Source organism: Hippocampus zosterae, chromosome 5 (assembly GCF_025434085.1).
Source record: "Hippocampus zosterae strain Florida chromosome 5, ASM2543408v3, whole genome shotgun sequence".
In the NCBI taxonomy this organism is placed as follows: Eukaryota; Metazoa; Chordata; class Actinopteri; order Syngnathiformes; family Syngnathidae; genus Hippocampus; species Hippocampus zosterae.
This window is the reverse complement of record NC_067455.1, coordinates 1,799,781-1,814,792: the sequence shown is the minus strand read 5'-3', so window position 1 is coordinate 1,814,792 and position 15,012 is coordinate 1,799,781. Positions and strand designations below refer to the sequence as shown.

The window sequence follows — 15,012 nt, the reverse complement described above, 5'->3', positions numbered from 1 at the left end:
CACGCTGCGACATAACAACAGTGAGTGTCGCCAGCAAAATATGCTCCGCCGAGAAATCACAGCCAGGATTATGATCCTAAGCTAAAAATTGAAGAGCGACACACCACTGTTCAGATGTCACTTTTTTGCAACATTAAAAATGAGACCCCCCCAACCCAAAAAAAAAACCTCAACTTTTTCCACTCTTACATGTCACATGTAAACCCAAGTATTTTTTATTTTATCTTTTTGAGAGCGAAAGTCATGAAATGATGTGGTTGCATAAGTGTGCACACCCTTCTAAAATTCTAAAATGACATCCAAACGCAAGTTAAAGTCGGCGCACACCTGCCAGCATTGAAGATACATTTGACTCACCCCAAATCAATTTCTGATGCTCTCATAATTTTTGAAATTATTTAACTTGGTCTCATTTGTTTGTGTATATATATCACAAAAATCTGCCATTTGAGCAGGGGTGTGCAGACTTTTTTTTTACTCCCTGCATCCATTTCAGCTGTTTATTGAAGAAACGAATATCAGAGGGCGCACAAAGATTGAAGATTTATTGAATGTTAAGCTGCAGAAGGTGTCGGCACGCACACCTTTTCCATCACGTAACTTCGGCATGGTGCCGCCTCACTTAGGCCATAAGAGCAAATTAGCAAATATATATATGTATATATATATATATATACACATATATGTCAAGAGGACAGTGCAAAAGCAAGCACAGCTACAGTATTATATAGAATGTTGTCTGTCGGAAAGGAATGTAGGGATGGGCGGGGGGCTGGGGGGGGTTATAAGAGGCACTGAATGGTTTTCAAATGTTTCGAAACGTTCAGAATGAAAATGGATTTGTACAGGAGGTAAGATGTCAAATGAAATCCACACGCCAAAGGATGATGGGGCGGAGTTGTGAGCGGTCAGAGACGAGAGCAAAATTTTGCCGAGTGCGGCTCGTAACGTGCACGCATGAAAAGATTCGGAATGCTCTGAGCTGAAGGTTGAAATGATGACGGTGATCTCTGTGACGTGTCTTTCTTTCTTTCTTTCTGCACATGGTAATAAAATAAAATAAAAAAAAAAACAAAGTCACGATGTGTCTTAAAGATTTGTCGACAATCAAACTGAAAATGCCACAAGCAGACTTTAGCATTAATAATTTTCACATTTGAAGCAAATCCTGACAGGCAAACTATTTACATCATGGTGACATGATGTGCACTTTTAAGTCCCTGTCAAGTGAAAATACGCGTCATGAATTTGACAGAAGAGTGTTTGCCACCCCGTCAAATTTAAATGATTAAGAAAGTGACGACAAGGCTATAAAATGAGGCTTAAAATGGCGCGGGGGGGGGGGGGGGGGGGAGAAATCAAGCCTTTCTCTCTGCTGTCAACTGCTGTGGACGCGTTTGAGGAATGTAAACAAACGGCACCCTGCTCATCTGTCAACCGTCAATCAAATACTGGACCATTTCTATGACCTTGCGCCGCAACGACGAGGCGCTCTAATGCGGTTGCGCAAGGTTGGAGGTAGCCACGCCCCCAAAAATTTGCCCTTCGACTCCGCATGAGACCTGATTCTTAGTTGGACTGTTATTGCACTTTTTTTTTAAATCGTTTGTTGTTTTATGAATTATGCTCGCTCTTTGTACACGACGGCGGTTGTTTGGAAGCACTCTAGAAATACAGCGGAGTTGAGAGAATCGTCTTCAAACGCATCTCGTGTAATTCAAAGCAAATGTCGGGATTCGCTTTACAGGGTCTTGAGACAAGAGGATGTCGATTTGAGAAAGAATGACAGCTTGACATTTCAATGAAAATCATATTGCAACAAAACAAAAGTACCCGCGCGCCTGCAGGGAAAATGTCAAAAAGGCCGTCTCGGCGTTAATTGGAATAAAAGGAATAAAGTCGTTTGCCACTTTCGCGTGAAGTAAGGTAACGGCTTCCAGCTACGATTGGAAGCACACGCTCTCTTTTTGACAAAAACAAATTGTGCATCTCATAAATGTCTCGTTACAAAACTTGAGCTTAAAAAAAATGTTGTTTTTTTTTTCCGCGACATGCTTCACAAGTAAAATCATTTTAAAGATAAGAACGTTTGTACCCTGTGCTTCCATTTGTGCAAATCTTTGACCATCGCGTGGCGCTCACACCAGAATATTCCATAGCAGGATGGAGGAAGACAAAGCATGCGACGGAATGAGTAGGAAATGGAACCTTTTTTTCTCTGTTTTAGTCCAGAACAATAATCAAGGTGATATTGTTGCATAGGGAGTCCGTCGGTTTACGACTGAGTTACCTACCGAGCCGGGATTTCAATACAATGCGGGCGCTCACTCATCTGCAATAGCGGGGAAATCAATCTTGGCATGGAAAAACAAATTCTGGGCCATCGATAGAAAAGGAGCCAATGTCAAAATGTGTCTTTGTTTGTTTTGGTAAAAAAAATTTGAATTCTCCAATGCTCACCATATCCATTCATGGCGGCCATCTTGTTTTTGTTGCCTCATTTTTCACAAATGCATATCGTCACGTTTGCTTGCGCCAAGAGAACCAGCACAAATTCACCCTTGCATGTTTCCGCTGTGGTTGTTTTTAAAAACGGCTATATTTAAAAAAAAAAAAAAGAAAAGGGATTGAAATTGACTCATATGTTTCCTTTTCATCCGCCAGCTGCACAACAATATTTGGTTTGCCATCCAAACGGGAGGGCAAGCCAAAAGGATGCCGCTGGACACATTTCGGGAATTTGAAAATGTCACGTTGGAAAAAAAAAAAAAAGCTGACGGAATTCTTCTGACAATGTTGTCCAATCGTATGGTTCGGTTGAAATGCTCTTGAATTTGGTCTTTCAAGAATATTTGCAACATTTGTGAGCGCCGACAAAACAGGTCCGAGTGCAATGCACCAAGTTGCCAGTAGAGGGTGCAATTGACGCTTCATCCTTCAAATGAAGTGCAGTGAGTGGCACGCTTAACTCGCACTGAGGTGGAAAGAAGTCGAGGTGGAGGGGAGGGGTGTGGGGGGGGGTAAATGTTTTCTACTGCATTAAGAGAATGGTGATGACGTCATCAGCAACTAATTGGCAGAAGGCAAACGCGTCAGTCCTCCTTTTGTCTTCTTCTTGTGTCCAAAATGTCCATTCTGATCTTCAGTACATGAAGTCCAGTGTGCAAGTACTATGTACAATAATTTCAACTAATATACAAAACATAAAGTTGTTGATAACCGGGACGGGAACCCACTTGCGTCAACGTTCACATACCATCACCGTTATTGTTGACTCGCTGTCAAAATAATCCGACGGGTGACGGCTAGCGTACGAAATGTGAAATGACATTCCAATTTTGTAGAAAGGTATACACGCCATCCACATTTCCCAATTGCTACGTACAAAAGTTTACGCGTCGTCAGCAACGTCATTACTTTCCGATTGCCCCGCCCACTAATAACTCGCTCGACGTTGCCTTTCTCTTATTGCCAAACTTTTAGTCATCTCGCGGACGCCGCACTTGTGGCCGTTTCTCCACACGACAGAAAGGAGTCTGAACCTTTTCCTAACAGGGGGAGGCGCTCATGTGCATGTGCGTGTGGTAGTGAGGGGGCGGCACCGGCGGAGGTGGCGCGGCCATGGACAGGCCCTGGCCTTGGGGGTGCGGCGAGTGCGACCTGGGTAGGCTGTGCGCGGGGTACCCGGCGGACAGCGAGGGGTTGGGGTAGCTCCCCCCGGAAGAAGAGCCGGACGGCGGGTTGACATGGCCCCCCTTGGGCGGGGGAGGCGGCGGCGGCGGCTGGTTGAGCTGGATGGAAATGTCGCTGGAGGCCTCCGACGTGCTGCGGGCTCGCTTGGGCGGCGGCCACGACGATTCCGGGTGGAGGAACTGGCCGCTGTAGTCGCTGCTGTCGGACAAGCGGGGGCGGTAGAGAGCGGGGTGGGGGCGGTACATCTCCTCCTCTGCGTAGCGCTTCATGAACAGGTAGACGGAGAGCACACCTGCGCCCTGAGCACCCAAAAACGGGAGTCAAGTTACACACGCGGGCTGTGGCGGGCCAGCTACAAAGCTAACCTTGTCATTGATTATTATTTGTGGTAGCAATAGCAGAAGCCGTAGTAGTGTAAAAAAGTAGCAGTAGTGGGCCAGGTCTTAATGCAATACAATACAATACCATACATGCTGATTTTATTTAATGGTAATGGTATAGTGCACGGGTGTCAAACCCAAGGCCCCGGGGGCCAAATCTGGCCCGCCCCATCGTTTTATGTGGCTCGAGAAAGCAACTCAAACACGTCAACTTCCATGAACCTTTCTTAAAATGTCTAACAAAATGTTACATTATCATAAATAAGACATATATTTGAAGCATTTTCTCGTTCCTAAACCCATCATGACAGTAACTTCCACAAGAGTTGAAACTGTTATTTTTGAATTCTTTCTATGGTTTCAGTCATATCGGCCCTCCAAGTGAAACTCAAATGAATAAAATAGTTTGACACCCCTGCTATAGTAGTTGTTATAGCAATAGTACATTAGAAGTAGCGGTCGAAGTAGTTATGGTCGTGGTAGTAGTGGTGCAGTTGTCGTAGTATAGTAGCAGTAGTAGTTAGTAGTGTAAGAGGTAGCGTGGTAAAAATATGAACAGAAATGGTATTGGGTGTACTGGAGAAGTCGCAGTCGTCAGAGTAGTCGTAGAAAAGTACAAGTAGTAATATTGGCAGAAATAGGAGTAGGAGACGTACAGTTGTAGTATCGCCGTAGTCGTAGTGAGGAAGTAGAAGTGGTTTTGTTGAATTACAGGTACAAAGTAGTCGTCATGTGTCATTTGGAGTGTTGGAGCAGCCCCTAGTGGTAAAGTTGATCCATTGCACCTTTAACAGCCACTGTTGTCACATGCATTTGCAGTTTGTGTTGTTGTGGCTTCTACTGGCAAACTGTACAACAAAACAGTTCTGCAAACGAGATTGCCGAAGGGCATGAAACTGCTCTGCGCATGTTTCATGACATCATGAGCAAAGAAAACGGCGGCAGCAGTGAACGGGAGAGAAAAGGAGAGAAACTGAGCAGCGGGAGCCGAGTGCGAGAAGGACGACCACGGTGAACTGTAACGTTGCACCAAACGGCGATGCGGATAACGGGAGGAGTGGAGGGAGGGAAGTCGCAGGATGGAAAAGCAAAAGAGCAGCAGGAAACTGCACCAAGCAACCCCCCCCACCCCACACACACACATAGATGGACCTGATTAGACCGCATAAGTGGTCACAATAAGGTCGTATGAAGGTCATCTGAAGCGCTGGCCTACAACACATTTATTTCAAGAAATTGTTTTCCATCTATTTTCTTGATTTCGTAGCATTTATTTTGTATTCAATTTTTTTACCCAATCAGATTTCAGTCTGTGTGTGTGTGGCAATTTTCCCGGGGCTTTCGGGATCAAACAAACAAACCAAGAACAGGCCCATCTCAAATGCAATACCGCAAACATTGTGACTCCGTTGGCGGCAAATACGTTGACCGACCTCTTTGAGCAGGAAGGAGGAGGCGGCGAAGGCAAAGGACCATCCGTAGTGGTAGTTGAAGAACTGCTCGGGCTCCCTGGGGCGGTTCATCACCTCGTCGTTGATGCTGGAGATGTAGAGGACCAGGCCCACCACCAGGCTCAGGCCTGCACGCGGCCACCGCGGCGACAACAACCGACAACAGGAAGGAAGGACACGGCAACGACGGCGAGGCGTTAGCATCAAGCGTTTGAATGGAAGGCAAAGTTCATCTGGACAAAATGAACGAGGAGAACTCGACTGGAAATGGATTCCGGACAGAAACCAGCTGAGGTCTTGAGAGCCAAGTTCTGCGGAACATCGGCTCATGTTGTGCAATGTGGATTTACTGTTTGAAAAGTGACCTCGGCTCTTAAAAAAAAAAAAATTGTCCTATGCAACATTCAAAGTCTCTTTCCAGGAACATTCCCACGCATGAGAGACAACATATGGCCCCGCGTCGACTGTTCAATATTCAAAGAAAGACGCATACTCTCAGCATGAATAATTTCTGGCTGCATTGCAACATTTAAAGGCAACTTAGCTTTTTCATGTATGTTGACTTAAAAAAAAAAAAAAAAATATATATATATATATATATATATTAACGCGGCCCGGTAGTCCAGTGGTTAGCACGTGGGCTTCACAGTGCAGAGGTACCGGGTTCGATTCCAGCTCCGGCCTCCCTGTGTGGAGTTTGCATGTTCTCCCCGGGCCTGCGTGGGTTTTCTCCGGGTGCTCCGGTTTCCTCCCACGTTCCAAAAACATGCGTGGCAGGCTGATTGAACACTCTAAATTGTCCCTAGGTGTGAGTGTGAGTGCGAATGGTTGTTCGTCTCTGTGTGCCCTGCGATTGGCTGGCAACCGATTCAGGGTGTCCCCCGCCTACTGCCCGCAGACAGCTGGGAGAGGCTCCAGCACCCCCCGCGACCCTAGTGAGGATCAAGCGGCTCGGAAGTTAAATGAATGAATATATATTAACTGCAAAATGAAGAACACACGCGCACGCACGGACGCATGCTATTGCAGCCCTTTTTAGAGATAAATACGATAAAGCGGTATAGAGATATTCGGCTTTGGGGTAACATTTTAGGAAGAACCTAAAATGTACTAGAACTTGCCAGGTGAGTAATTGGACCTTTGATATAATTTTGAATATGAATTTGCGTATGTGTGTGTGTATATCCCAAAACTAACAAGGCGAAACCAGCTCAGCATTGCTGTTCCATTTGATGCCCGTCCAATACATACATTGGGTAAGCGCTGTAAAGCAGCACACCCACGAGAGAAGCCAAAAATTTCATTGATCCTCATGATCAGCTTTTGTATTCAATCCAAAAGTTTTTCATGGTTGCAATGACGCGTTATATAAACGCGATGATATAAAAACTCAGTTTGCCACCACCCCACCCCTCCCACTCGTCTGCTGTTTGATGTTCCTGCGAGCGCTGCACTGCTGCAAAAAAAAAAAACAAGTGCAGCTCAAGGGCTGCAATCTGTCACCGTTCAGTACGCTGACAACAGGAAGCAAGTGGGGCCCTGACCGCCACCTGCCGTTTAAAAGGGTGAACTACAAAAATGCAGAAAAATCACATGACGACTGGATTGGCAAGTGGGGGGGTTCATAGTCGCCGTTTGTTGGCAGGAGCCTCACTCTTATTGTATAGAATACATTGAAGAGCTGCAACTTGGATTTTCATTTTTTTGGAGGGGGGGGCGGGGTGTCATAATCATTATCTGTTAAAAAAAAAATTGCTGCCGCTGCTGTTTGCGATTTAAATGGATCCCTGTGTTTCAAAATCGACCCCGCTGAAGAGGTTGTGACCGTCGCAATAGTTTGGGGAAAGCGAATGGATCGGGTGGCACCTGAGAGGATGAAGAAGATCCCCGAGACAAAGGCGAGGATGGTGCGCTGAGGCTGGATGTGTCCGATGTTGCTGATGACGAAGGCGGTGAAGACGAAGAGCAGCGACACCATCGGGAACGGCGTCGCTGTGCGCACCATCTCTGTGGAGGGCGGGGAAAGCGTGAACGAGCCGCCTTCTCTCTCTTGTCCGTCTGTCGATCGGACTCATACGGTCGAGTCGTCAAAGTAGCAGTAGAGGTGGAAGTAGAGTCATACCTCGGTTTTCAACCATAATCCGTTCCATCCGTTTGAAAACCGGAACCGCAGCATTTTAAAAAATTAATCTGCTCACAATGGAACGCTCCACGAGGAAGCGTCACTTCCGATTTGGTTGAAAACAGAGACGTTCGAAAACCGAGGTTTGACTGTTGTAGAAACGGTAGAGGCTACTTGTTGGAGTCGTCGTTGTAGAATTTGTAGTCATCTGAGCAGTCATGGTTGTTGTTTTATTTAAAAAAAAAAGAAAAGATGTTTAAGTGGTAGCAGTAGAAGTAAAACTCGTAGGAATTATGAGTAAGTTCTTCTAGTATGCAGAAGTGAAGAATGCGTGAGGACAAAAAGCAGGATGAAGGATGTCGACAGTCTCGTCCATTACCGTACATTCTAACAGCAGTACCCGCAATCCGCCAGCAGGGGTCCTCGCCACTTCAAACGTGCAGTATGACGTTTGTACTCACTTAGAATGTTTGCCGTGTTTTCAGTGGTGATCTCGATATCGGGTTCGGTGAAGTACTCTGACGCAACACATCTCCCGTTTTCAGCCCCTAAAGGTAGAAAGCAATGTTGATATTCACCAGATGTCACTAGATTATGCAAAAAATCAGAAAAGGTATATCAGAAATATATAAAGAAACACACACACGCAGTCACACAGAGCATTTGAAGAGGGGTGTGTAGATTTTTAAAAAAATATTCACAATATATTGCCGTCCCTACCGGCCACGAAGCAGACCCTCCAGAGGCCTGAATGCAGAGCCATCTTGACCTCCATGCTCTGGTTGTGCTGCAGGATGACGCCCTCCACCATGATGAGCCAGTAGTCGGTGGACACGGCCACCCCCACCAGCAGGAGCCCGCAGGCCCCAAACACTGTGGACAGGATGGTCAACGCGCGGCTGCTGCACGAACTCATCTGGAGGGCACAGAGAGGAGACTCGTGGATATGCGTGTGTGTGGGGGGGGGGGGGGGGGGGGGGCTGGGGGGGGCACTTCTATTTGGAGCGGGTCACGTAAGGGAAGTTGTTAGGATTGGAGGGGGTGTAAAGCAGGCACACTTGAATGCACACGGCCTCCGGCCGTCCTCCTGTCTCGCCTTGTTACCGCTAAAGATGAAGTCATCACACATCATCTTCAACCAATCCTGTTAAAGGTTAGCGGGAAGCCAACACACGATGACGACTTCATGGTAAAGCGCTTCAAAACACGCACGCACGCACGTGCACGCAAACTGTTGAGGAGCCCGCTGTCCGTTTACATTTGCGGGCGGCTGGATGCGCAATCGGGCGTCATCTGCTTCACGTCAGCTCTTCCGACTTTGCTTTGATTGAGTCGATTGCATCATCGTGCTAGCAAAGAAATGCTCGAGCTATCCGAAATTTAAAAAAAGGCCGTTTGGAAAGGTATGAATGCTCGTTTTGGCGTCGGGTATTGTGAGTCAGGAAGAAGCCCTCCTCAAAACTCACTTGTATTCTTTGGCATTCGACTCAGCATGACTTAAGATTTGTTTTTGATTTTACTGTTTGGTGCTTTCTACCGCATTTGTTACCGATTTGTCTTGCTGTTTATTGTGCATGTTAAATTGCTCCATTGTACAGCACTTGGCTGTTTGAAAGTGCTCGAGAAATACTCTTGACTTGACTTGACTCCAATTCATTTGCTTAGTTCAAAGTCAAAGTTTATAAAATATGCACGGTTAAAAAAAACAACAACAAAAAAAACAACAATCCCCCGTGATCAGTTACCGTACCTCCTCAGGACCTACTACTGATGTCTTATCCAGGAAAGTCCTTTCACCACTTTGCGATTGGCCTGACAAGATGACAATTAGCCTGAATTTGCCATGTCGATCGAAATATCGTTTTTGATGTTTTCAGAAAGCAAGAAAAAAAAAACCCACAACAAATTCAACCAGGCCCACCGAAATACACCCAAAATACACTTTTTTGTCTGCCAGATGCGCAATGGCGCTACTTGGCTAATGCTAAATTCCTTCATCAAAAATGTCACCAAGTGATCAAACGTGACAAAATGCAAACTTTTCGCTAGCGCTCCAATAGTGCGGAAAGGGAACTACTGTATTTTGCATCTTGTACACGTCTTGACCACTGATTCAATTATTCATTCATTCATTCATTCATCTTCCTAACCGCTTGATCCTCACGAGGGTCGCGGGGGGTGCTGGAGCCCATCCCAGCCGTCTCCGGGCAGTAGGCGGGGTACACCCTGAATCGGTTGCCAGCCAATCACAGGGCACACAGAAACGAACAACCATTCGCACTCACACTCACACCTAGGGACAATTCAGAGTGTTCAATCAGCCTGCCACGCATGTTTTTGGAATGTGGGAGGAAACCGGAGCACCCGGAGAAAACCCACAGAACATGCAAACTCCACACAGGGAGGCCGCAGCTGGAATCGAACCCGGTACCTCTGCACTGTGAAGCCAACGTGCTAACCACTGGACTACCGGGCCGCCAATTAACTGTCCCAAATATGCCCAAAATACATCTTGGTTCATCTTTTGCTGCCAGCAGGGCTGGGCTGGCCATCTGGCAGGAAGGCGCAGATGCCCGGTGGGCCGGGGGGGTCTTTCGGGGCCAGCGCACTGCTATTTATTTCTTACTTTCCTCCATTCCCCCCCCCCCCTGCCCCCCCCTAAGAGACTGGCCTACAATTTCAAAAAGAGTCACCGGCCAGCCATTCATTCATTCATCCATTACCATCCAGTCCATTTGACGAGTTCAATTCAAGCGAATGTTTTTCTCTCTTTTTTTTTTTTAAATTTAACGATATGATTTTTCGTTTCAGTTTCTCGTCAGGTGTCAAATGTTAAAAGCGTGACACGTCGGGTTCTCGTGCAAAAGGAAGAGATCCTTTTACGGCAAGATGAGCATGCGTGAGGTCCATGTGCATGCTCATAACCTGCAGCGACACACTGCAAAAATAGCAGCAACACACTCCACAAACATGAAGTGTAGGGGGAGGGGGAGGGGGAATATTTTTATATTTTGCCCCAAAAAAATACATAAATGGCTCTGGATAGAAAGTGTGACTGTAATCCTTTCAAAGTGCCACGCGTGACTTTTTGCATGACGTCCGACTCAATTCTCATTTCATCATTCATTCATCTTCCGAGCCGCTTGATCCTCACTAGGGTGGCGGGGGGGGGGGGGGGGGCTTGAGCCTATCCCAGCTGTCTTCGGGCAGTAGGCGGGGGACACCCTGAATCGGTTGCCAGCCAATCGCAGGGCACACAGAAACAAACAACCATTCGCACTCACACTCGCACCTAGGGACAATTTAGAGTGTTCAATCAGCCTGCCACGCATATTTTTGGAATGTGGGAGGAAACTGGAGCACCCGGAGAAAACCCGCGCAGGCCCGGGGAGAACATGCAAACTCCACACAGAGAGGCCAGAGCTGGAATCGAACCCGGTACCTCTGCACTGTGAAGCCGACGTGCTAACCACTGGACTACCAGGCCGCCCCTCAATTCTCATGAGAATGTCAAATGTGTACATACGCTACCCCCCCCCCCCCCCCGTCAACAAAATCGTCGTGTTGATCTCACACGTCGTGACGACGAGTAATCAATCTGCCGCCGCTGTTGCTGAGCCGCACAAACACTCAAACACAAGACGCCTTTAATCTTCCCGTCTGGGCCGTGCTGCGCTTTTTGTTCGCGAGCATGCTAGCCGTCTGCTCGTTTCGCGCGTCAAAACTCCCAGCGCGAGTCAAGTTACAACACTCAAGTTCTTGATCGAGAGAGCAAAAAGCTCATCTTTTTTGGGAGGTGCTGTGCAAGCCCAAAAAGGACTTTTCTTTCTCGCACTTTTGAAGAGAAAATTTTTGGGAGTGGTTTGAGAAAGCTTTTTGGCATGTGCGATTTTGCTTTTTTGTTTTTAGTCTGTTAGCAACGTTTTTGGGGTAGGTGAGCGTGAGAGTTTTTTTTTTTCTCGAATCAATGCTCAAGCTACATATTCATTGATTATTGAAGAAAAATGTGATGTAGCTCTAAAAAAAATTTTTTTACAGACGTTCTACATGATCGGTTTTGCTATCGGACGATCGACATTGAAATTGGCGGCCTAAAACCCTGATCGGAAAATCGCAATTAGAGTTAAGTCAAGTCAAGAGTATTTCTCGAGCACTTTCAAACAGCCATCGCTGCATACAAAGTGCTGTACATGGAGCGATTTAACATACACAATAAACAGTAAGACAAATCGGCAATAAAGGCGGTAGAAAGCACCAAGCAGTAAAATCAAGAACAAATCTGGAACAGCCCAGATTGAGACTGAATTGGAACCAAGGCACATCCCCCTTCTCGACGTGTGTTAACAGTGCACACCGAGGCCTTGCGAGACCAGGCCCAGAAAGAAATGAGCCGGTTGAATTGGATCGGTTGGGGCCACAGGAGGAGGGTCCAAAGGGTTTCAAATCTCTGTCGTGTGTCACAGTCTCCAGGCTGACATCACCTCGTCGTCTCTCCGAGGAAGACAGAAAGAGGCCACGATGGCAAAAAAAAAAAAGTGTGTGTGTGGGGGGGGGGGGGGGGGCGTGGGGGGGCGAATCGGCAGCAGGAACAGAGCTCGCGACTTGCGGAGATGTTCCGTTAAAAATTTTTACCCTTGCCACACACGTATTGAAGCACACATTTAAACATCTTTCAGCAAGCAAAACAATCGCAGGCACCAAGAAGTTCCGAAATACAATCGGTATAGTAGCATCGTACGGTACATGCATGTGCCTTTAGGAGGCGGGGCCTGCTGACCTTTGGCCGACAGCAGCTTCCAAGCGCAGTCGTAGCATTTTCGACTGTTGGTCTGACCGCAAGTTGATTGTAAAAACTTGCCAGAGCAGGGAACACTGTTCACCAAAATGTGGAGTACTTGGAAAGGACACAGGGGGAACGCCTCGGTTCAGTCAGTGCATTCACATTGTTGCATTTGCCATCGTTTTCAACAGGAAATGCAATCGTAGTTTTGCCCTCTGCTCTGTTTTAGCAGCACTTTTGGAGCGGCGTGCGTGCACTTCCTGTTTTATTTTTCTGCTCGTCTCTCATCCTCGCTTCATAGCAGCAGAATTGGGGGATTCCCGCTTTTTTTTCGATTGTCTTATTCCGTTAAATGCTAGCCATGGCGAAAGAGTGTGGTAACTCGATTATTTGTCAATTTGCAATTCTGCACTTTGCGGTTATGGTTCACTGGCAAATTGAACATGAAATAAAGAGAGTTATACGTTGTGTATTTAAAACAACCCGCATGATGTTGGTTTTTAAGGCCGCTAGCTTGATGCTAACACCTCATGGGAAACACGAAAGCCGACGACTAGCATCTATGTGACGTGCTGAGCGACAGATAATTGAACACAAACGGCTCAACCACAAAGCACACCTTCTTTATCCTCTGTTAAGCACGATAAGCGCATATGAAGCTGATGCGCATGCACAAGAAGCCGCCAAGAATTTATTGGGACGCAAAACCCCTTTAATTCTTTACATCCTATTGTCTTATGACTGTTTTGATAGGGTTATTTTCCTTGCTTGAAAAAAAAAACAGTCTTCATTTTTTTTGTTGGAGCGAGTTGATATGGAAGAATTGATTGGGATGCAAGTAGACTGACTTTAAAGTCCTTATCCTTAATTTTCCATAATTGGGTTGATGACGTTGCTTATGGCACGTAAGGGCTGCTATGGTATGCCGTGATGTCATTTTTTAGTCAATTTTTGAGGGTCACGTGCAAGCTCAATTCTGCAGTCAAACACGCCGACGACATGCCTGGCCAAGGAGAATCTTCGCCGCCGATATGGCAGCACCGACGTCCGAGTCCGACGACCCCCCCTCCCCCAACCAAGGCGCACTCTTAGGCGGAGTTTGGACACCCTCAACACGGCGTGCGTACACGTGAGTGAATCGGCAAAACATTTACGCTCTCGTCTATGGTGCGCCTGTTAACGCAACATGGGTGCCACACGCTGCATCACACGCGCACATTTTTTTGGGGGGGGGCGGGGGGGACAAAGTCAGAATGGCAATAGCGTCATCATGGGTCAAGTACCAAAACACGCACTCGCGTCGACAATATGGTCATTAGAAAAAAAAGGGGGGGGGGATTACTCACCCTGCCACCAGAGTCGTGTGCACACGTCAGCTGCCAAGAGAGCACACGCACATGCGCGCGCGCGCACACACGCACCAGGAGGGAGGCTTGGAGGGATTTGGGTGCTCTTCTACTTTGGTCCTCACTCCCCCCGTGCGTTCATCTCCAGCGCAGCCTCATATCCATCGGACCTGCTTGGATTCCTCCGAAGCGGCCACTGCGGTGTCGATGTGCTTCTGCCCGCCACTTCGGCTTCAAAAGCGTGTGCGTGTATGCATGTGTGAGAGCGAGAGAGAGAGAGAGAGAGAGAGAGAGAGAGAGAGAGAGAGCGGGCGGGCTGAGGGATGCGGGTGGGGGGGGGGGGTGCCAGTGAGAGAGGGAGCTCAGATGTCCTTTCATGATTGCCTTCACCAAATAGTGGAGTAGTGCAAAGCTTTTTAAGTCGTGTGTGTGTGTGTGTGTGTGTGTTTCATACTGTTGAAGAGTGCGGTGTGCATTTCACATGCGTGTGCGCGTGTGCGAAGATGCGACACGGTGCACCGGGGAGCCAAACTCCACGTGACCCAAAGACAAAGTGAACTCAAGTGGCCGCATGTGAGCTCATCCCGATTGTGACTCATTCAAAACAACGTCAAACGCAACGGGGATCGGCAAGGAGCTTTTTTTAAATTCTCTTTCTTTCCTTCTTTCCTCCCTCCATCTTGAAAGATGTCAAATTTCATCATTTAACATCTTTTTTTTTTTTTTAAATATGAAAACGTAAGCGAAAACAAAAGAACACGCTTCATAATGTCAGTTGTAGTACCTTGACGAACCAGCGGGAGGCAGTATTGCACCACAGGGATCCAGACTGCAAGGAAAATATGAAGAAGACCGATACGGTGTTCGGATCTTCACTTTTTTTTTTCCTCGAGCCTTTCCTCCGCTACTCACTGAAAAACTCACCTATGTGCTGTCCGGGTTTTCTGCAGAGCCACAAGATGGCGCCAATGTCCTGCCTAACACGTTAAGAAAAGGGGACAAGCCCTGCCGCAAATGGCGAAAATCTACTATTGACACGCCTCTAAAAATGTTTCAAATTACTCACAGATGCCAAAAGAAGGCGGCAAAGCACTTTCAATGGGACTGTCACGCAGCAAGGTGGCGGCGGAGCCCAAAAAGCAGGCAAGAGGGAGGAGCAGGGTGAACTCGATGAATTATAATTAATAAAACAGAGAAAACCGAATCCAAAGAAGCAAAGCCAAAGCATGACGGTGGCAAA

The 15,012-nt window shown here is 47.1% G+C and overlaps 1 protein-coding gene across 1 annotated transcript; it reads right to left on the bottom strand.

The window, feature by feature from the left end:
• Positions 1–527: 527 nt before the first annotated feature.
• On the bottom strand, positions 528–14,046 carry cacng7b (calcium channel, voltage-dependent, gamma subunit 7b). Its single transcript, XM_052065266.1, has 6 exons — positions 13,773–14,046; positions 8,367–8,562; positions 8,108–8,194; positions 7,391–7,531; positions 5,507–5,652; positions 528–3,992 (listed from the first exon to the last, which is right to left on the bottom strand). Exons 2-6 carry the CDS (start codon positions 8,560–8,562, stop codon positions 3,549–3,551), a joined length of 1,014 nt encoding a protein of 337 aa, XP_051921226.1. The 5' UTR covers positions 13,773–14,046; the 3' UTR covers positions 528–3,548.
• Positions 14,047–15,012: the final 966 nt, after the last annotated feature.